This window comes from Schistocerca piceifrons, chromosome 7, assembly GCF_021461385.2.
Source record: "Schistocerca piceifrons isolate TAMUIC-IGC-003096 chromosome 7, iqSchPice1.1, whole genome shotgun sequence".
Lineage (NCBI taxonomy): Eukaryota > Metazoa > Arthropoda > Insecta > Orthoptera > Acrididae > Schistocerca > Schistocerca piceifrons.
Window position 1 is genome coordinate 351,189,418 of NC_060144.1, and position 23,438 is coordinate 351,212,855.

Here is a 23,438-nt window from a genome sequence, read left to right on the forward strand (position 1 = left end):
TCACTACCTTGATAGATCTACTCCCCTTGTTCTTCGATAGCATGGTGGTGGATCAAATCAAACTCATGCTGATGTCATATTTTTTGTGGCAAAGAGTAGTTTGAACAGTCAGAAAATGTTGCAATGGGGAACCCCTCACTGCAACCATAGCTATCCTGATTATGGAGAACTTTGAGGACAGCACCTTAGACATGGCTGCTGCAAAGCTGAGTCATTCTTATTTTTATGTCACAGACACATCCATTGTCTGGACATATGAGCATGAAAAACTGTTCATTCAATGTCTGGTAATTTTGGCATGAAAAACTGGGAGAGTTCTTGGAACACCTCAATAGTATCCATCACCATTTAAAGTTTATGATGGATGTTGATGTCCTCATCTGATGAAAACTGAATGGGTGTATCATCCACAGTGCATACAGACAATCAACTCACAGGGACCAGTCTCCATAATCTTTCAACCATCCAGTCCAAGTCCAAAAGCATAATGTTCTAAGGGCCTTGGTTATCTGAATGGAACCCATCTCTTATGCTGAAAATTTTCTTTGAGAATTGAACTACCTATCAAAAGTCTTCCGTGAAAATGCCTACAAAAACAAACAAATCTCGCATGTAATTTCAGGACATATCTGCAAGTAGAAAAATGTCAAGGAGGACAGTAAGAAGCTTGTGGTTTTTGGCCACTGTGTGGTTCAGTGACAGGGAAGATTGGCCACCTCATGAAAAGACATACAAGTCAATCTTCAGGCTACAAGTTAAAATAAGACAGCTCATGAAGCCTGTGAAAGATAATTTAAGTCACAGAATTCCCAGTGACTACAAAATGTCATGCTAGTGCAGGCAGTATTGTGTCAGTCAGACCATGCACATATTAGAACAGTGCCAGGGTGGGCATGAGAGACATCTGTGACTATGCTATCAAGATTAATTTACAGTATCAAAGTAATCAACAGTAGCTGAGCATGCAAAGAATTCCATTCAGAGAAACCTCTTAATCACAAAGGTTAACAATTTCTGAGATAGTTGAATTAAAGAAGTTATAGAGATCACAATACAGAACAACACCATCTTGAACATGAGAGACATCTATGACTACACTATCAAGAGTAACTGACACTATCAAGAGTAATCAACCATAGCTGAACAAGCAAAGAATTGCATTCAGTGACACCTCTGTAATTGCAAAGTTTAAATTGGTGTGATAGCTTAATTAGAGAAGTTCTAGAGAAAAAAATATCTAATAACACTATCACCAGAGATGGCTAGATGAAGCTGAGTACAATGTAGAATCTGGGCAATGTTATGTTAAATAGTGCACAGCGTCTGCAGGATGAAAACTTTGCCTTATACAGTACTGGAATGAACAACATTAATGTAGCTGCTAGTACCATGTCTATATAAGGAAGATGCCAGCATCTACATGGCAGTCAGTTAGCACTTGACAATGGCCGAGGAGCACTCCTGGATCTAGGTCCACTCGATGTGACTGGGAACCTGAGAATATTTTGTAGTTGCCGTTTCAGGAATAATACTTTCATTTGTAGTTACGAGGTGTGATTGGAAAGTTTTAAGAATGGGCTTGTAATTGTACAATGATGGTACTTACATGCTTTTGTGATGCATCTCCTTCAAAATAGTCCCCTTCTGACTGAACACACCAACTGCAATGGGGTTTCCACTTTTGGAAACATTCCTGGAAATTTTTCTGCTGAAGTGTGTTCGGAATGCTCTCCATATTTGCCTGGATGTCTTCAATCGAGTCAAATTGCTTCCCTTTCAGTGAAAATTTCAGTTTGGGAAACAAGTAGATGTCTGCAGGGGCCAAATCAGAGGAATATGGCAGTTGAGGAAGCACAAGAATTTTGAATTTGGTCAAAAATTCAATGAAGGCACGATGAGCCAGAGCACTGTCATGATGTCTTTCCACAATGCAGGCGTTTTCTTCCGCAAATTTTCACGCAAACGCTCAAGGACACATTTATAGTATTCCTGGTTAATTGTCTGTCCTGCAGGGGTGAATTCATGATGCACAATACTAGTAGAATCGAAAAAATTCACCAACATTTTCTTCACCTTTGACCGACTTTACCGTGCTTTTTTTCAGTTGTGGTGAACCTGGAGTCTTCCACTGTGAAGACGGCACTTTGGTTTCAGGATCATATCCATATACCCATGATTTGTCACCTGTAGTTACCCTATTTTCACAAATCTGGGTCATTTTCAGTCCGATTAATCAATTCTTGGCACACTTCAAGTCGGTATTGTCTCTGGTCACTTGACAACACTTTTGGAATGAATTTTGTGGACAATTGACGAATGTTCAGATCTTCAGTTAAAACTGACTGAACTGTATAAAAATTTAAATTAAGTTCATCAGCCATCTCCTTAATTGTAAGTCTGTGATTAGCACGCACTAAGTCACAAACTTTCACATTTTCATTCATTTCTGAGGTGCAAGGACGGCCAGACCGTGGTTCATCTTCAAATTTTTAAATCTGTTGAACCAGACAAAAACATTTGACTGTCTCATACAATTATTCCAAAAGCTGTTTTTAATAGTTCGTAAGTCTCAGAAGCTGATTTCTTGGTTTTAAAACAAAATTTCACACAAACTCGTTGCTCCATTTTCATGCAGACAGAATCCAGCATCAAGCCCTAACAGACCCGCACTCAACCAGCTGCCACAAAGAACTGAATTAAGGAAACACAGTTTCCTGTCAGATGGCATTCAAGGACAAGACAGTAACTCACTCCCTACCCTCCGTGTACGTGCCCGCCAAATCAGTAAGCAGTAGTGGACTCATTCTTAAAACTTTCCAATCACACCTCATATTTCAAGCACAGAAAGCCTAAAGCAACTGTCAGACAGCAACATATCAGTCTAACATTAATGATGTTTAGTGATGTGTTGCATGGAGGTGAAGTTTATAACAACTGCTTGCCTCTATTAAGGTAATTTTTTATCTATTCTGCATTCTTAAAGACCACTGATACTGCAACCTGCATCACATTAATGAAATAGGTTCCCATTTCAACAGCTATAATGGGTATGATGAACTCATGTAAAACTAGTGTTTTGTAACTAAAAATCTATCTCTGGTAGAATTGTTTAGGCTGGTACCTTTCACCTTATGAAAATATAATTTCTTAAACCACCTAGTGAATGTTCTGTTGTGGGATAAAATGCAGTACCAGTACTGACAAGACATGAATATGGACATTTGTTTATCACAAGTTCTTCCTTATGATGTAGAGTATAAGTGTGGCCTAATACATTCATAATTTGTTCAATACAGTTATGGAACATATCTATCTATTTCAGGAGGTAAGGATCACAAGGGGTTTTCTGCCTATATGTACCGGTGTATAAAAATTTCCATTCCACACACCTGCACAGAGATAACATGCTCTTTGAAACTACTTTGTAATGTGACATACATTATACAAATCCGGTTTAGTGAACAATTCCTGGGTATTTGTGTATATTTAAATGAAAATTAAATTTTAAATGTGGAATAGATATTTTTTCAGACCAGTACATGTAAAATAATATTTTAAATACATTTTAGTTGAAAATTCCATTTATTCATTTTAATCTAGCAATTTGAGATCTATGAAAACATCAGTCAAAAAAACCTTTTTTACAGAATTTCAGAACATTTTTACAAAAAGACTGCATTTTCCAGACCTTTGAATAGTCCAGAGAACAATAATGTAATAGTTGGTCATTATATCTACTCCACATTATATATTAATTAACCAACATATTTATAGCTATTGGTTTGAAATTTATGAACAGTATTTTCAATGTATACAAAGATTCAGTTTGTGATTTTCACTTTTACAGTTTCATCCCAGGAAATGTTCTAAACTTAAATGTGCATGAATGTATATTTTCACATTCTACAGATTCAGGCACCTCATCATAAATATTTTTTAAGACACAAAAGTAAAAATGAAAAAAAAATCATATATAGTAACAGAGGTATCTGGCCAATTGATCTGCATCATTCTTTATTTTTTACCAAAAAAAAGAGGAAAAAAGCAGCTTTTCATAGAAAATCTGAATAACTGTAGTATTTTACAAAAATTTCACACTGACTTCACTTATAACAAACTGCATAACAGTGTGTTCAGAGAGATCTAAAAACAATAAAAACAATGGAAAGAGTAAGTATAACCACTAACCAAATAACTGATGCACTGAGTGGCAGATAGACACACAAAGACACACAAATGAGAATGAAGTTTTTCTATTGCTGGTATTCCATCCAGAACTTTCCAGAATAGCATTAATGTCAGTTGTGATCAAATGAATAAATGAATGACACATAATGTTTGTTTTGTTGCAATTGTTTACTTTGTATAGAAACCAGTCTAAAGAGTTTCTTCTTCTACATCTTCCTATCGTTTTAATAAACGTCAGTTTTGCTATCAAAACATGACTCAAGCCATATTTAACAAAGCCGTGATGCTTTGTTCACATATCACCCACTATTTCTTTGTTAAATAGCAGGTTTTTTTTGTATATTGGTGGTATTCTGATCAAAAATGCTTCATGATTTTCTATATACTCAACACTTAAATACCTGTGACATTATTTTCAGTCTAAACCAGTGGAAAGCATTTCACAACATTGTCTTCATATCTGTTTGGTGCATTCATTAGGTAGCAGAATACTGCTCTCAAATGTTTCCGAGTTTACCATGTAATTTGATAAATGGAAATAACTTGAATGTCATGGTGGTCACTACATAAAAAACTAATGATATTTGTGTCTATGGTAAACAAATAATAACTCTTGTCAGATTTTCCACTCTCACTTATCAGCACAACCTTTCTCAGTGTATACCTGACTTCCAACATACTACGAAAAGTTTAGACAACCTGTACACACATACAGCTATGTGAGTATCGAATACACCATTATTCAGAAAATCAAGAAGTAACAATAGTAGGAACACAAAAATGTAGCTATTTAGCTTAAATTCATTCCAGTGACAAATCCTGACTTATTTAGACTCTTCACTAAGCACCAATAAACTTCAAAAAATATCAGTTTGCCGCCGACTATAAGTGTTGTTACTACTGACATCAGATGGTGTGATGTCACTACTAATAACACTGCTGTCTGCCACTTCCTCTGCTAAGTCCCACAATTTTTCCTTGAATTCTTCACTTGGCCTGTCAGGTAATGGTTCACCCGTACGGTACACACCATCATAAAGGCGCTTCTTCAAGCCACTACTGGTGCTACTCAAACTACTACTACGATCACTGCCTGTTGTTCGTCTGCCATCTGCTTCAACTTTGTTGGGTAATGCCATCTGATTGGATGCTTTTCTCAGTTGTACTGTCTCATAGTCCCAGGATTTGGCAGTACTTTTTGCACTTGATTCTTTGTACCAACAATACCACCCCAAGGCAATTAACAGTAGCAGTACTACCAATACTGCTAGAACAATACCTGACGTAATTGCCATTTGTCGTGATGAGTATTCATATTGACCTAGTGCCCAAACATATTTGAACATATATCACTTGCATATTATACATATTATTACATATTATACAGTTTTAGAAAAATAATAACAAACTTCATCCAACACCAAGGAAGTAAAGATGCTTAAAACAACATGATGTATTAATTTTTTAGATGAACAGTTTATACTCATGGAACATACCAAAACATATACAACATTCCTTGAACATAGGTAATCATAGTAAACTAATAAGAAACACTTGCACGGATAACTACGAAAAGCTTTGAGTTGGACCAAAGCAGCATCCTTCCAAACATAGTGAATCCTACCATTTTCATCTTTTTTTCTAGGGAAGGGATTCTGAAAGATAAAGCTGCTGCATAAATATAGCTGAGGTTGAAATGCTTATCAGCAAATCAATGAATCCCATCTTGGACAGAAATATAGGTAAAAAAAGGCTGAATTTGACCAAGCTGAAATGCAGCAGGGGAATAGCTCCTTAGACATCGTTCTTAGCATAAATGTCATTTTTTTCTTCTTTATTTTTCTTATAAAAGACAAATCAACATAATAACCAGTCAGTCACTTTTATTTTATCCCCTGATGTGCTGCAAGGACTTACACCCTCATCTTCAATTGAGTAGTTGGCACAAATATTTCTTTTCCTGAATGTAGCCAGTTACCTGACTTTAATTTCAGAGAGGTTCCAGGACCAACTGCATAGCAGGTTGTTATACATTCACATTTGTATCACTGAATATCATAGATCCATCTGAAAATGAGGGTGTAAGACCTTGCCGTTGGTGGGGAGGCTTGCGTGCCTCAGCGATACAGATGGCCGTACCGTAGGTGCAACCACAACGGAGGGGTATCTGTTGAGAGGCCAGACAAACATGTGGTTCCTAAAGAGGGGCAGCAGCCTTTTCAGTAGTTGCAGGGGCAACAGTCTGGATGATTGACTGATCTGGCCTTGTAACATTAACCAAAACGGCCTTGCTGTGCTGGTACTGCGAACGGCTGAAAGCAAGGGGAAACTACAGCCGTAATTTTTCCCGAGGACATGCAGCTTTACTGTATGATTAAATGATGATGGCGTCGTCTTGGGTAAAATATTCCGGAGGTAAAATAGTCCCCATTCGGATCTCCGGGCGGGGACTACTCAAGAGGACGTCGTTATCAGGAGAAAGAAAACTGGCGTTCTACAGATCGGAGCGTGGAATGTCAGATCCCTTAATCGGGCAGGTAGGTTAGAAAATTTAAAAAGGGAAATGGATAGGTTAAAGTTAGATATAGTGGGAATTAGTGAAGTTCGGTGGCAGGAGGAACAAGACTTTTGGTCAGGTGATTACAGGGTTATAAATACAAAATCAAATAGGGGTAATGCAGGAGTAGGTTTAATAATGAATAAAAAAATAGGAGTGTGGGTTAGCTACTACAAACAGCATAGTGAACGCATTATTGTGGCCAAGATAGACACAAAGCCCATGCCTACTACAGTAGTACAAGTTTATATGCCAACTAGCTCTGCAGATGATGAAGAAATAGATGAAATGTATGACGAGATAAAAGAAATTATTCAGGTAGTGAAGGGAGACGAAAATTTAATAGTCATGGGTGACTGGAATTTGTCAGTAGGAAAAGGGAGAGAAGGAAACATAGTAGGTGAAATGGATTGGGGGGAAGAAATGAAAGAGGAAGCCGCCTTGTAGAATTTTGCTCATAGCTAACACTTGGTTCAAGAATCATAAAAGAAGGTTGTATACATGGAAGAATCCTGGAGATACTAGTAGGTATCAGATAGATTATATAATGGTAAGACAGAGATTTAGGAACCAGGTTTTAAATTGTAAGACATTTCCAGGGGCAGATGTGGATTCTGACCACAATCTATTGGTTATGAACTGCAGATTGAAACTGAAGAAACTGCAAAAAGGTGGGAATCTAAGGAGATGGGACCTGGATAAACTGAAAGAACCAGAGGTTGTACAGAGTTTCAGGGAGAGCATAAGGGAACAATTGACAGGAATGGGGGAAAGAAATACAGTAGAAGAAGAATGGGTAGCTCTGAGAGATGAAGTAGTGAAGGCAGCAGACGATCAAGTAGGTAAAAAGGCGAGGGCTAATAGAAATCCTTGGGTAACAGAAGAAATATTGAATTTAATTGATGAAAGGAGAAAATATAAAAATGCAGTAAATGAAGCAGGCAAAAAGGAATACAAACGTCTCAAAAATGAGATCGACAGGAAGTGCAAAATGGCTAAGCAGGGATGGCCAGAGGACAAATGTAAGGATGTAGAGGCTTGTCTCACTAGGGGTAAGATAGATACTGCCTACAGGTAAATTAAAGAGACCTTTGGAGAGAAGAGAACCACTTGTATGAATATCAAGAGCTCAGATGGCAACCCAGTTCTAAGCAAAGAAGGGAAGGCAGAAAGGTGAAAGGAGTATATAGAGGGTTTATACAAGGGCGATGTACTTGAGGACAATATTATAATGGAAGAGGATGTAGATGAAGACGAAATGGGAGATAAGATACTGCGTGAAGAGTTTGACAGAGCACTGAAAGACCTGAGTCGAAACAAGGCCCCGGGTGTAGACAACATTCCATTAGAACTACTGACGGCCTTGGGAGAGCCAGTCATGACAAAACTCTACCATCTGGTGAGCAAGATGTATGAGACAGGTGAAATACCCTCAGACTTCAAGAATAATATAATAATTCCAATCCCAAAGAAAGCAGGTGTTGACAGATGTGAAAATTACCGAACTATCAGTTTAATAAGTCACAGCTGCAAAATACTAAGGCGAATTCTTTAAAGACGAATGGAAAAACTGGTAGAAACGGACCTCGAGGAAGATCAGTTTGGATTCCGTAGAAATGTTGGAACACGTGAGGCAATACTAACCTTACGACTTATCTTAGAAGAAAGATTAAGGAAAGGCAAACCTACGTTTCTAGCATTTGTAGACGTAGAGAAAGCTTTTGACAATGTTAACTGGAATACTCTCTTTCAAATTCTGAAGGTGGCAGGTATAAAATACAGGGAGCGAAAGGCTATTTACAATTTGTACAGAAATCAGGTGGCAGTTATAAGAGTCGAGGGGCATGAAAGGGAAGCAGTGGTTGGGAAAGGAGTGAGACAGGGTTGTAGCCTCTCCCCGATGTTATTCAATCTGTATATTGAGCAAGCAGTAAAGGAAACAAAAGAAAAATTCGGAGTAGGTATTAAAATTCATGGAGAAGAAGTAAAAACTTTGAGGTTCGCCGATGACATTGTAATTCTGTCAGAGACAGCAAAGGACTTGGAACAGCAGCTGAACGGAATGGACAGTGTCTTGAAAGGAGGATATAAGATGAACATCAACAAAAGCAAAATGAGGATAATGGAATGTAGTCAAATTAAATCGGGTGATGCTGAGGGACTTAGATTAGGAAATGAGGCACTTAAAGTAGTAAAGGAGTTTTGCTATTTAGGGAGTAAAATAACTGATGATGGTCGAAGTAGAGAGGATATAAAATGTAGACTGGCAATGGCAAGGAAATCGTTTCTGAAGAAGAGAAATTTGTTAACATCGAATATAGATTTAAGTGTCAGGAAGTCGTTTCTGAAAGTGTTTGTATGGAGTGTAGCCACGTATGGAAGTGAAACATGGACGATAACTAGTTTGGACAAGAAGAGAATAGAAGCTTTCGAAATGTGGTGGTACAGAAGAATGCTGAAGATAAGGTGGGTAGATCACGTAACTAATCTACATCTACATCTACATTGATACTCCGCAAGCCACCCAACGGTGTGTGGCGGAGGGCACTTTACGTGCCACTGTCATTACCTCCCTTTCCTGTTCCAGTCGCGTATGGTTCGCGGGAAGAACGACTGTCTGAAAGCCTCCGTGCGCGCTCTAATCTCTCTAATTTTACATTCGTGATCTCCTCGGGAGGTATAAGTAGGGGGAAGCAATATATTCGATACCTCATCCAGAAACGCACCCTCTCGAAACCTTGACAGCAAGCTACACCGCGATGCAGAGCGCCTCTCTTGCAGAGTCTGCCACTTGAGTTTATTAAACATCTCCGTAACGCTATCACGGTTACCAAATAACCCGGTGACAAAACGCGCCGCTCTTCTTTGGATCTTTTCTATCTCCTCCGTCAACCCGACCTGGTATGGATCCCACACTGATGAGCAATACTCAAGTATAGGTCGAACGAGTGTTTTGTAAGCCACCTCCTTTGTTGATGGACTACATTTTCTAAGCTTTCTCCCAATGAATCTCAACCTGGTACCCGCCTTACCAACAATTAATTTTATATGATCATTCCACTTCAAATCGTTCCGTACGCATACTCCCAGATATTTTACAGAAGTAACTGCTACCAGAGTTTGTTCCGCTATCATATAATCATACAATAAAGGATCCTTCTTTCTATGTATTCGCAATACATTACATTTGTCTATGTTAAGGGTCAGTTGCCACTCCCTGCACCAAGTGCCTATCCGCTGCAGATCTTCCTGTATTTCGCTACAATTTTCTAATGCAGCAACTTCTCTGTATACTACAGCATCATCCGCGAAAAGCCGCATGGAACTTCCGACACTATCTACTAAGTCATTTATATATATTGTGAAAAGCAATGGTCCCATAACACTCCCCTGTGGCACGCCAGAGGTTACTTTAATGTCTGTAGACGTCTCTCCATTGACAACAACATGCTGTGTTCTGTTTGCTAAAAACTCTTCTGATATTCCGTAGGCTCTTACTTTGTTTATCAGGCGACAGTGCGGAACTGTATCGAACGCCTTCCGGAAGTCAAGAAAAATAGCATCTACCTGGGAGCCTGTATCTAATATTTTCTGGGTCTCATGAACAAATAAAGGGAGTTGGGTCTCACACGATCGCTGTTTCCGGAATCCATGTTGATTCCTACATAGTAGATTCTGGGTTTCCAGAACTGACATGATACGCGAACAAAAAACATGTTCTAAAATTTTACAAGAGATCGACGTAAGAGATATAGGTCTATAGTTTTGCGCATCTGCTCGACGACCCTTCTTGAAGACTGGGACTATCTGTGCTCTTTTCCAATCATTTGGAACCCTCCGTTCCTCTAGAGACTTGCGGTACACGGCTGTTAGAAGGGGGGCAAGTTCTTTCACGTACTCTGTGTAGAATCGAATTGGTATCCCGTCAGGTCCAGTGGACTTTCCTCTATTGAGTGATTCCAGTTGCTTTTCTATTCCTTGGACACTTATTTCGATGTCAGACATTTTTTCGTTTGTGCGAGGATTTAGAGAAGGAACTGCAGTGCGGTCTTCCTCTGTGAAACAGCTTTGGAAAAAGGTGTTTAGTATTTCAGCTTTACGCGTGTCATCCTCTGTTTCACTGCCATCATCATCCCGTAGTGTCTGAATATGCTGTTTCGAGCCACTTACTGATTTAACGTAAGACCAGAACTTCCTAGGATTTTCTGTCAAGTCGGTACATAGAATTTTACTTTCGAATTCAATGAACGCTTCATGCATAGCCCTCCTTACGCTAACTTTGACATCATTTAGCTTCTGTTTGTCTGAGAGGTTTAGGCTGCGTTTAAACTTGGAGTGGAGGTCTCTTTGCTTTCGCAGTAGTTTCCTAACTTTGTTGTTGTACCACGGTGGGTTTTTCCCGTCCCTCACAGTTTTACTCGGCACGTACCTGTCTAAAACGCATTTTACGATTGCCTTGAACTTTTTCCATAAACACTCAACATTGTCAGTGTCGGAACAGAAATTTTCGTTTTGATCTGTTAGGTAGTCTGAAATCTGCCTTCTATTACTCTTGCTAAACAGATAAACCTTCCTCCCTTTTTTTATATTCCTATTAACTTCCATATTCAGGGATGCTGCAACGGCCTTATGATCACTGATTCCCTGTTCTGTACATACAGAGTCGAAAAGTTCGGGTCTGTTTGTTATCAGTAGGTCCAAGATGTTATCTCCACGAGTCGGTTCTCTGATTAATTGCTCGAGGTAATTTTCGGATAGTGCACTCAGTATAATGTCACTCGATGCTCTGTCCCTACCACCCGTCCTAAACATCTGAGTGTCCCAGTCTATATCTGGTAAATTGAAATCTCCACCTAAGACTATAACATGCTGAGAAAATTTATGTGAAATGTATTCCAAATTTTCTCTCAGTTGTTCTGCCACTAATGCTGCTGAGTCGGGAGGTCAGTAAAAGGAGCCAATTATTAACCTAGTATTGAATAGGATTGGGGAGAAGAGAAGTTTGTGGCACAGTTTGACTAGAAGAAGGGATCGGTTGGTAGGACATGTTTAGAGGCATCAAGGGCTCACAAATTTAGCATTGGAGGGCAGCATGGAGGGTAAAAATCGCAGAGGGAGACCAAGAGATGAATACACTAAGCAGATTCAGAAGGATGTAGGTTGCAGTAGGTACTGGGAGATGAAGAAGCTTGCACAGGATAGAGTAGCATGGAGAGCTGCATCAAACCAGTCTCAGGACTGAAGACCACAACAACAACAACAAGACCTTGAAATGAATTGTGAAGAAAAATAAAAGTGACTGACACAGATAACTGTTTTAATTTGTCTTTTAAATCATGAACAGCAGCAGTGTCAAAATCACAGTTCAATTGGACAAAATAAAGTTTCTTTTTATTTCCTAACTTGCATACTGAATTTACATGAAATTTCAGAGTTCTTGTGCAAGCCACAATTTTTTAATCTGTGTTATTTAAAGTGGAAATTACATGTGGCTGACAATAATGGTACAATTATTCTGTGTAAAAACATTTTACATAAGGAAATTATTCAAACTTTTACAATTCAGTAAAATGATAAGCAGGTAAAATTTCGTCCCCATCAATAATAAAGTGTCCTAAGATTGATATATACCTCATTTTTGAGTTCTATTTTTCTTCTACCATAATTTTATAATTTACGAAACATTACTTTTAAAAATACTATTGACTTAAGAAACACAGATTGTTCAAATTTAAATAGCAGGCCTTTAAAAAAAATCCAATTTTCTACGTCTAAAAATGTTTATTGTTATTACAGATGGGTATGTAACTAATGAAATATATCACAAACAAGCTTTTGATTTCTAAAATAATCTTGGTGGGCTCTAATATAAAATGCAGGAGCAACTTAAAGAATACGTTGCCAATAATTGCTCCACATTGGCAAGTGTATATGCTTACAATTCATGTCTTTTATATTATTGTTAAAATGTAACTGATCCTTATTTAAATATTTTGTAAGAAGTTCTGTACCTGGGTCTTTGAATAGGCATTGTGGATAGTGTGTAAGTTGGTCAGTGCTAGGTCACTGTAAAATTTTTTCAGTAACAAGCAGCAGTCAGTTAGCACTAAGACACAATCAAGTTTGGTCAATAACATGTGGACAGTCAATCAGCTATGTTCTGATAATCAGCACCAAATCATTTTAAGTACTCTGTTAAATTATGGTAATGTCCTCCAGGTATGCAATGTAGATAGGAAAAAGATGTCAAGATTGGCTTCATGAGAACAGGCTAGACAACAGGAAATTATGTACACTATTGATTTCATTCTGCAAAAATTAAGCATTGTTGTGAACGGCAAACTAATGAGTGGATGTGTATGAAAATAAATGTACACTCACTGAAATTTTAATATCGGCAGCTTCATGTTATTTGACAGTTCCTACAACTCTATATTTATGTGTAAGTAAGCTTCACAGAAAATATCATACAAGGCCTAGATATAATAATGCTACATGTGTTGCACTTATTGGAAACATCACTTGAAAATTGTTAAATTGGACAGTTACATCTAGATGAATATCAGCTAATACTGTATTGTTGCAGCAATAGTAAAAGAAAATGGAATTACCTGTACAATTGAGATCATGCCACTGACATGTCTGGTCATAGTCCTTAGAACAGCTTAAAAGTTTGCCTGTAGCCTGCTGATATGTGGGGCTTTGTTGTTCAAAGCAGAGTAATCTCTTGATACTGTATGATTTTATATGTAGGTCAGTTTCCAAGAATATTGCAGCTTTTGGTGAAATAATGTTAAATAATTAAAGGGAACAAGAAAAGATGATGATATGAGTTCCTGAACATTACAAACCATTCAAGTAAGGCTGGTATTGTTTGGAAGAGCAACATGAGGATGCCTCTCCAAAATACTGCAACTTTTATGCTCTTTATAGTGGTATTTAACACATCTTGCTTAGTAGAGGATTTATCCAAGTTTTGACATATTAGTTGGTGATTAGGTGTCTGAACTTATCAACAGCTGCATGTAACATCCTCCTCATACCCCCATGTGACCGAATTTGTTCTGCATCTTGAAACTCCTGTTTACTCTATTAAGGATTCTACAAGCAGTGTAGGGTAGGCAGTAACCACAGCTACTTTCTTTCCTTGGAGTGAATCCCTCTTGCTTAGAAGCACTTTCTTGCAACAGGAAAACACATCTAACAAATGGCTTCATGTCTAATGGTAATGTTCGCTGCACAAACCTTTTCCTGCACTTAAGACAATGTGTTGCATGTGTATAATTGTACATCAGATATTTTGGGTTTTCAATCTGCTTCTTGTGTTCTACTTATCTTGGCACTCTGTGTCTTATGGTTGGGGGTGCAGTGCTGGCAAAGTGGTAGATCTTTCAGACTGGGATTGATCTGAGGCATCCAGTAACTGAGCAGTCTGACTGGGAGTCAGTCACCAAGGGCCAGGAAGCCAGCATCAAGCATTTCACTGACACAGAACTGGCACTGGGAGTGACATATAGGACTTCATTTCCATCAATGATTAGGTTAATACTGACCCCTTATCAGACTGTGCATTGTATGGGAGCTTTTGACACAAAATACAGTCTTGGGAAAATCCACTACACAAGTAATTAACAGAATCCATTACTAATCTCACAACAACAAAAAATCAAATGAAATTATCATGGTCCATTTTAATTTCATATAATTGATAGGACAATTTCCTGATTGATGGCAATATGTAGTTTTTGTCTCCATAAAGAAACATCTGATACACCAAATCATCCTGAGTGGTTTATTATCATGTTACACTCGGAACATGGTGTATTAGATGCTTAACAGATGCCTGTTCTGGATCTTAAAAGCTAAAACACATCATTGAAACCCACCTTTACTGGAGGTAGCAATGCGACAGATTTCCTCCATGCACAATATCTAAAAGATGCCTTTTTGATGTTATGAATGTTAAGGATTGAGTGAGGCTTATGTTTCCCAAATTACTTTATAATTTGCCCTGTCTGTAACACACATACCATTTGAGAGCAACATTCTTCAAGGCAGCAAACTTATTAGAGCAGCTTAGTCACAGGTAAAAGGGAGGAGACTGTCTAGGGAATGTCTCCCCACTTTTATAAAGATTTTGTTCAATTTGAACTGTACGGATCGATCAGTAAGACCTACACAATTGAAAGTTGTGGATATTACCCACCATCAGGAGGTTTCTCTGGCATGAGGTACTAACATGACCAGTCCCTTATCAATCATCTATGCTGAGGTTGATGGACTTCCACTTGCCATCTAATGGCGCCTCCATATACTGCCTCAGGCAAATGACTTTCTTGTTTGTTCCATAATAAGCAGCATTCTTTACAGTTCTTTTTCCTACTACGGAACTAGTCTTCATATATTATCCACAAGCACTGCAGTTCTTTGAAAGGTGCACAAAAAACAACCTAGTGCCTCTTGCTCCAAAATCTAAATGAATGTAATGGACCACTGTATCTTTAGCACAACAATGAAACTATGTATTAATATAATGGAAGGAAACATTCCACGTGGGAAAAATTATATATAAAAACAAAGATGAGGTGACTTACCGAACAAAAGCGCTGGCAGGTCGATAGACACACAAACAAACACAAACATACACACAAAATTCAAGCTTTCGCAACAAACTGTTGCCTCATCAGGAAAGAGGGAAGGAGAGGGGAAGACGAAAGGAAGTGGGTTTTAAGGGAGAGGGTAAGGAGTCATTCCAATCCCGGGAGCGGAAAGACTTACCTTAGGGGGAAAAAAGGACAGGTATACACTCGCACACACGCACATATCCATCCACACATACAGACACAAGCAGACATATTTAAAGACAAAGAGTTTGGGCAGAGATGTCAGTCGAGATAGAAGTGTAGAGGCAAAGAAGTTGTTGAAAGACAGGTGAGGTATGAGTGGCGGCAACTTGAAATTAGCGGAGATTGAGGCCTGGCGGATGACGAGAAGAGAGGATATACTGAAGGGCAAGTTCCCATCTCCGGAGTTCGGATAGGTTGGTGTTGGTGGGAAGTATCCAGATAACCCGGACGGTGTAACACTGTGCCAAGATGTGCTGGCTGTGCACCAAGGCATGTTTAGCCACAGGGTGATCCTCATTACCAACAAACACTGTCTGCCTGTGTCCATTCATGCGAATGGACAGTTTGTTGCTGGTCATTCCCACATAGAATGCATCACAGTGTAGGCAGGTCAGTTGGTAAATCACGTGGGTGCTTTCACACGTGGCTCTGCCTCTGATCGTGTACACCTTCCGGGTTACAGGACTGGAGTAGGTGGTGGTGGGAGGGTGCATGGGACAGGTTTTGCATCGGGGGCGGTTACAAGGATAGGAGCCAGAGGGTAGGGAAGGTGGTTTGGGGATTTCGTAGGGATGAACTAACAGGTTACGAAGGTTAGGTGGACGGCGGAAAGACACTCTTGGCGGAGTGGGGAGGATTTCATGAAGGATGGATCTCATTTCAGGGCAGGATTTGAGGAAGTCGTATCCCTGCTGGAGAGCCACATTCAGAGTCTGGTCCAGTCCTGGAAAGTATCCTGTCACAAGTGGGGCACTTTTGTGGTTCTTCTGTGGGGGATTCTGGGTTTGAGGGGACGAGGAAGTGGCTCTGGTTATTTGCTTTTGTACCAGGTCGGGAGGGTAGTTGCGGGATGTGAAAGCTGTTTTCAGGTTGTTGGTGTAATGATTCAGGGATTCCGGACTGGAGCAGATTCGTTTGCCACGAAGACCTAGGCTGTAGGGAAGGGACCGTTTGATGTGGAATGGGTGGCAGCTGTCATAATGGAGGTACTGTTGCTTGTTGGTGGGTTTGATGTGGACGGACGTGTGAAGTTGGCCATTGGACAGGTGGAGGTCAACGTCAAGGAAAGTAGCATGGGATTTGGAGTAGGACCAGGTGAAACTGATGGAACCAAAGGAGTTAAGGTTTGAGAGGAAATTCTGGAGTTCTTCTTCACTGTGAGTCCAGATCATGAAGATGTCATCAATAAATCTGTACCAAACTTTGGGTTGGCAGACTTGGGTAACCAAGAAGGCTTCCTCTAAGCGACCCATGAATAGGTTGGCGTACGAGGGGGCCATCCTGGTGCCCATGGCTGTTCCCTTTAATTGTTGGTATGTCTGGCCCTCAAAAGTGAAGAAGTTGTGGGTCAGGATGAAGCTGGCTAAGGTGATGAGGAAAGAGGTTTTAGGTAGGGTGGCAGGTGATCGGCGTGAAAGGAAATGCTCCATCGCAGCGAGGCCCTGGACGTGCGGAATATTTGTGTATAAGGACGTGGCATCAATGGTTACAAGGATGGTTTCCGGGGGTAACAGATTGGGTAAGGATTCCAGGCGTTCAAGGAAGTGGTTGGTGTCCTTGATGAAGGATGGGAGACTGCATGTAATGGGTTGAAGGTGTTGATCTACGTAGGCAGAGATACGCTCTGTGGGGGCTTGGTAACCAGCTACAATGGGGCGGCCGGGATGATTGGGTTTGTGGATTCAAACCTTAACTCCTTTGGTTCCATCAGTTTCACCTGGTCCTACTCCAAATCCCATGCTACTTTCCTTGACGTTGACCTCCACCTGTCCAATGGCCAACTTCACACGTCCGTCCACATCAAACCCACCAACAAGCAACAGTACCTCCATTATGACAGCTGCCACCCATTCCACATCAAACGGTCCCTTCCCTACAGCCTAGGTCTTCGTGGCAAACGAATCTGCTCCAGTCCGGAATCCCTGAATCATTACACCAACAACCTGAAAACAGCTTTCACATCCCGCAACTACCCTCCCGACCTGGTACAAAAGCAAATAACCAGAGCCACTTCCTCGTCCCCTCAAACCCAGAATCCCCCACAGAAGAACCACAAAAGTGCCCCACTTGTGACAGGATACTTTCCAGGACTGGACCAGACTCTGAATGTGGCTCTCCAGCAGGGATACGACTTCCTCAAATCCTGCCCTGAAATGAGATCCATCCTTCATGAAATCCTCCCCACTCCGCCAAGAGTGTCTTTCCGCCGTCCACCTAACCTTCGTAACCTGTTGGTTCATCCCTACGAAATCCCCAAACCACCTTCCCTACCCTCTGGCTCCTATCCTTGTAACCGCCCCCGATGCAAAACCTGTCCCATGCACCCTCCCACCACCACCTACTCCAGTCCTGTAACCCGGAAGGTGTACACGATCAGAGGCAGAGCCACGTGTGAAAGCACCCACGTGATTTACCAACTGACCTGCCTACACTGTGATGCATTCTATGTGGGAATGACCAGCAACAAACTGTCCATTCGCATGAATGGACACAGGCAGACAGTGTTTGTTGGTAATGAGGATCACCCTGTGGCTAAACATGCCTTGGTGCACAGCCAGCACATCTTGGCACAGTGTTACACCGTCCGGGTTATCTGGATACTTCCCACCAACACCAACCTATCCGAACTCCGGAGATGGGAACTTGCCCTTCAGTATATCCTCTCTTCTCGTCATCCGCCAGGCCTCAATCTCCGCTAATTTCAAGTTGCCGCCACTCATACCTCACCTGTCTTTCAACAACTTCTTTGCCTCTACACTTCTATCTCGACTGACATCTCTGCCCAAACTCTTTGTCTTTAAATATGTCTGCTTGTGTCTGTATGTGTGGATGGATATGTGCGTGTGTGCGAGTGTATACCTGTCCTTTTTTCCCCCTAAGGTAAGTCTTTCCGCTCCCGGGATTGGAATGACTCCTTACCCTCTCCCTTAAAACCCACTTCCTTTCGTCTTCCCCTCTCCTTCCCTCTTTCCTGATGAGGCAACAGTTTGTTGCGAAAGCTTGAATTTTGTGTGTATGTTTGTGTTTGTTTGTGTGTCTATCGACCTGCCAGCGCTTTTGTTCGGTAAGTCACCTCATCTTTGTTTTTATATATAAACTATGTATTAAAGGTTTTTTGGTACATTTTAGACAAAAATCATACCTAATGATATACTTACGTAAGCATTCAGTGTACCCATACTCAGGTATATTCCACTGTCCATTTGCACCACAAGACCTCCGCATATCACCAACCAGAACGTAATCTTGATTGCACTCAAAAGTTACCACTGTTCCAGGTACATATTCAAAAGTGCTCTTTCGACCAAATCGTGGTGTTTCCAGCACACCACATGAAATAACTGAAATTTCAAAATGGAGCTTATAAACAGAAATGAACAAAATAAATAAGATTAATTATCAGTTATTTTAAGACAGAATATTAACCAGTATTTTTACCTTTTGCCTCCGTAATTTCTCTGATTTCTGTGTAACTTGCATAATAGTTCTTTGTGAATTCAGCAACATCCCTATTGACAGTCATTGCGTAGTCATACTTGCACTGATATGAATCTTTGCAGTAGAACTCAGCATCAGTCCTATCTTTTGACCTGTTAACAGAGTAAGTTAAAAAATAAGCAGAACACATTTTCATCTAAGGATATATCACTACTCACTAAATTTCTGTTGGCTAATAATAATTTGCCCTCTTATACATGTTCTATTGCTTCCGAGTTTTCCCATTAATGCACTAAAGAAAAATTCATTTTACAAAAAAAAATTATTTGTAGCCTCAGAAGATTGTTGGATTGTAAGCAGCATTATTATATGATAATCATACGTAATAACACAAAAAATCACAGTGATGCTACTGCTTGTCCCTCGCAGATGACCTGCTTATTTTGTATTTCAGACTTTGGGACCCTGTGATATTTTAAAGTTGGAACTCTCATTTTATTGTAACAGTGTAAAAATTAAACACCAATAGGCCTTTCTTCACAAACCTGTTACTAGGAATAATTTCCAACAAATCTGTACGATACTCAGGAACAAATGACTCATTTGCATAATAGCTGGAACTTCGAGAGTACTCATTCACAAATAAGGACCCTCCTACTCCCTCTTTCACAGTATCTCCCAGTATCCCTGAAATTTAGAAAAAAAAATCATTTTATTATTGTGTGGTAAGTCATCATCTTTTCTGTTGTACAAATACAAACGCTTCAGTCATCTTTGAGCATTTTTATGTGCAACTGGTGGCATCAAACAAAATAATGGGGTAAACGTCAATAAGACAAGGAAATAATACACGACAGATACACTGTGTAATTATGTAGATGAGAATAAAAATAAATAATTATAAATATATCACTCACAAGATCAATTTACTGCATAATTAAATGTATCACATAGACAATAAATAATGAAACACTCAGGTAAATGACAATAATAAAATAGACACACATCATATCATATGGTTATATACTACAGTTTGTTGTTTATTTATAGCTGATTCACATAAGTAATGTATGTCATTTTATTCCAGTCAATGAAGGAAAATTAGAGGAAAAGATTTGTGTAATGGCATAAGTATCATAAGCAACATACTGAAAATCCTGACCAGTGAAGTGTGAGCGCTGGGGTGGGCTATATAAAGGTCACTTTTTTATGTGTTCCTTGAATAATTTGAAAACTGCAGCTTCTAATAAAAATGTTTTCTAGTAAAAATTTGAACTAGATTAAATTTCCTACACAAAAGATCCTATTCATTTTTTTCTTTAGAGCTAATAGTTTCCATGTTGCAAGGAATGGAAAAATCACAGATATAAGACTAATGTTTATTGTTAAATTAAATGGGGTAAGAACAAATGTTACATGTGAGTACCACATGTAAGTGTAGTAGAGCCATATTAAGGATAAATTGTGTTATAGGGGTGTAACAGGGTGGAGGCGGGAGGGAAGTTGGGTTGCCAGATTGTGGTTGTGTGCCTCCTTCCTTCATTGCCCTGCAAACTGAAGAGTAAGTAAGTGACCTCCCATTATCTCTGACACACTACATCACAAAAAGCAACTGCAGGGTGTTTCACACTGTCATACTGTCCTTTCTGAGCACATCTTAGGCATCAATGCGCAGACACACACAGGGATGGTTATTTTCCATAAAGTGCATTAACATTAGATAGAATACAGGTATGAGTTACTAACAATATTAACTCAAGAAACACATATGGACAGAGTATAGGTAAATCTCTCCATATTGTTCTACAATGTTAAAAGAGAAATTGATTCTTAGTCATCCTGCACAGCAGTGGTAGTGTTCTTCCAGGAAATGTAACTTCCCCTACCATGAGTGTTGCTTGCTTTTTAGTTTACACCTCCCCAGCATTTCCTGTCCGGTTTTCTTATGTGAGTCGACAAAATAGCTTCACTGAGTTCGAGTTTAGGTAGTTCAGTTATTTTCAGTTTATTATGAGAGTACTTATTTGCAGTTGTTGAATTAGCTATTATCAAAAAAACTAAACAGCTGGAACTGTCTACCATACTGAAGAGCCTGCTCAAACTGAAAATGCTGTCAATATGTATTTGACAAAGTCAATTTCATTGTCTTTACTGTTAATGGTCGAAATACTTTGCATTACAGCAGATTACTGTTCTAGATTTGAAAATGATCAGTCCTATTCCATCAGATAAGACACACCTACCTTCCAAGATATTTTGTGGAGGTGTGATAGATGGCTCCACTTGGTGTGGCACAGTGTACAAACACCAGTAATTCCTGAATGGAAGATTTTTGGTAGTCTACAAAAAACACAATTAGTGGCAAGAGAAGTGCAGGAACTTCCTGATCATTCATCCTGTTACACTCCCACAACACAATTTATCATTATTTATTATTTTTCTACTGCACTTACATGGGGTTCAGGATTTAATATCTGTTCTTAATCTGCTTCATTTAACAATAAAGATAAATTGTAAACCATCAAATCACTATTTTTAATATTCTGCAATGCAGAAACACAAGACTAGTAAATTGTGGATCACAAGTGTATCTAGTAAACAACCTGTTGAGGTAACCTTATAACCATTTAGTAAACAATTCTAGGAATTGCTTTTCCATAAGCTCTGTTTGATTATTGAGTTACTTATCCAGTCTTATCTTCATTTAACTGTAGTAGATTTCCTCTTCCTCCAAGTTGTTCACCTATAGGCCCTTATGGGAAATATGCAAAATTTCAAGATTGTTCCCTATGTGTTGTATCATATGCTTATTTTGAATGAGATAATTATCGAATGTAGATTTTTCTTTAGTTCCCACTTTAGCATGCCCTTTAAACCTTCTCGAAAAGTTGTGCCCTGTTTGCATTACATGAAATTTTGTAAGTACCAAAATTTGAAGATCTTCCTATGTAATCAAACAGTGATAAATCCAAGATGGACTGTAACAATATTATGAGAAGGAAAGTTGCAACTCACCATATAGCGCAGATGCTGAGTCGCAGATAAGAACAACTAAAAGACTCTCACAACTACAGCTTTCAGCCGTTAAGGCCTTTGTCAACAATAGACAGACATATGCACACACACAGACACACACGCGCACACACACACACACTCACCTCACGCAAATGCAACTGCAAATCACACACACGTCTCCACTAGATGGTGAGTAGCAAATTTCCTTCTCATAATATTCCTACTATGCAATCAATGCTACATGACAGCATGTTAAGCAATGAATTCTTAATTTTGAAGCTTATTTTAACCTTGCAGGTGTTTTTTTTTTTCCCCCACAGTGCCTCCCATGCAAGTCAAGCTTATGTATTTTAATTTGTATTTTGCATCTAAATCTTTATTAACCTTACTTACTTAGATGGTCTCTAACAAAGAGAAGCCAGTTATAGATATACAGGCTGAAATAATCTCAACATGATTCATAAGGGTAAGACCTGCAGTACACGTTATAACCCTCTTTTGACATTTAAACACTGTTTTTGAACCTCAAGAGTACCCCATGGTTGTATTCCATTACCCAGATGGGACTGCAAGAATTGTGAAACTGCTTTATGACACTGCTCCTCTACAACTATACATTAATTACATACATTTACAATTACTTATGTCTACTTAAAGCAATGATACTAGTATATTTATTGATAGGTATATAAAAGCAAAATTCTAATTGTATGATTGTTAGGTATAAGTAAAGCTACTCAAAGCATAAGTCTTGAAAAAGCCCTCTTTTTGAATTCATCAACTGTGTAAAATTCTCACTTTTTACTAGTTTCTAAAATGCCTTTAAATCTTTGTAAGGGGTTTAAGTAAGTTGTTGACATACCGCCGAGCAAATGGATTCGCCCGGCCCATGTCACCGGCGTGCACACAATCGAGGGAAATGCAGTCACTTGTGAGCAAACTGTCTAATGTGACAGTGTCACTATGTTTTCAAAACAGGAACAATGGAGTTGGAGTGAGATTGAATGTGCCAGAGGTTGTACAGCATGACAGTGTCATCAAGGTCTTCAAGAGGCATGCGAGGAGTCGGCATTGCTGTACAGAACAATGGCACGTTGGGTAAAAGCCTTCAACAAAGGTCGGCAAACTGTGGCAGACATGCATCGGGCAGGTTGTCCTAGTGTCTCTGAAGAAGCGCATGATGTTGCTGTGCTAGTGGACAGTGATCGATGCCATACAATTCGTGAGTTCACCCACAAAACCGGATCAGCGCATACGACTGTGCTTTGCATCCTGAAGGAATGCCTGGGCATGTGAAAAACTGCATCACGATGGGTTCTGCATGACTTGACAGAAATGCAGAAATGGATGTGTTATGACACTGCTCAGATGCACTTGGAGTGCTATGAGCACAA

The 23,438-nt window shown here is 39.4% G+C and overlaps 1 protein-coding gene across 1 annotated transcript in view; it reads right to left on the reverse strand.

The window, feature by feature from the left end:
* Positions 1–5,045: 5,045 nt before the first annotated feature.
* Positions 5,046–23,438, reverse strand: part of LOC124805698 (protein mesh) — a 196,959-nt gene continuing 178,566 nt past the window's right edge. The window contains exons 17-20 of the mRNA XM_047266267.1: positions 19,575–19,716; positions 19,018–19,181; positions 18,750–18,932; positions 5,046–5,509 (exon numbers count right to left, since the gene is read on the reverse strand). Of these exons, the coding sequence (XP_047122223.1) occupies positions 5,046–5,509; positions 18,750–18,932; positions 19,018–19,181; positions 19,575–19,716 (953 nt within the window). The remainder of the gene's footprint in view (positions 5,510–18,749; positions 18,933–19,017; positions 19,182–19,574; positions 19,717–23,438) is intronic.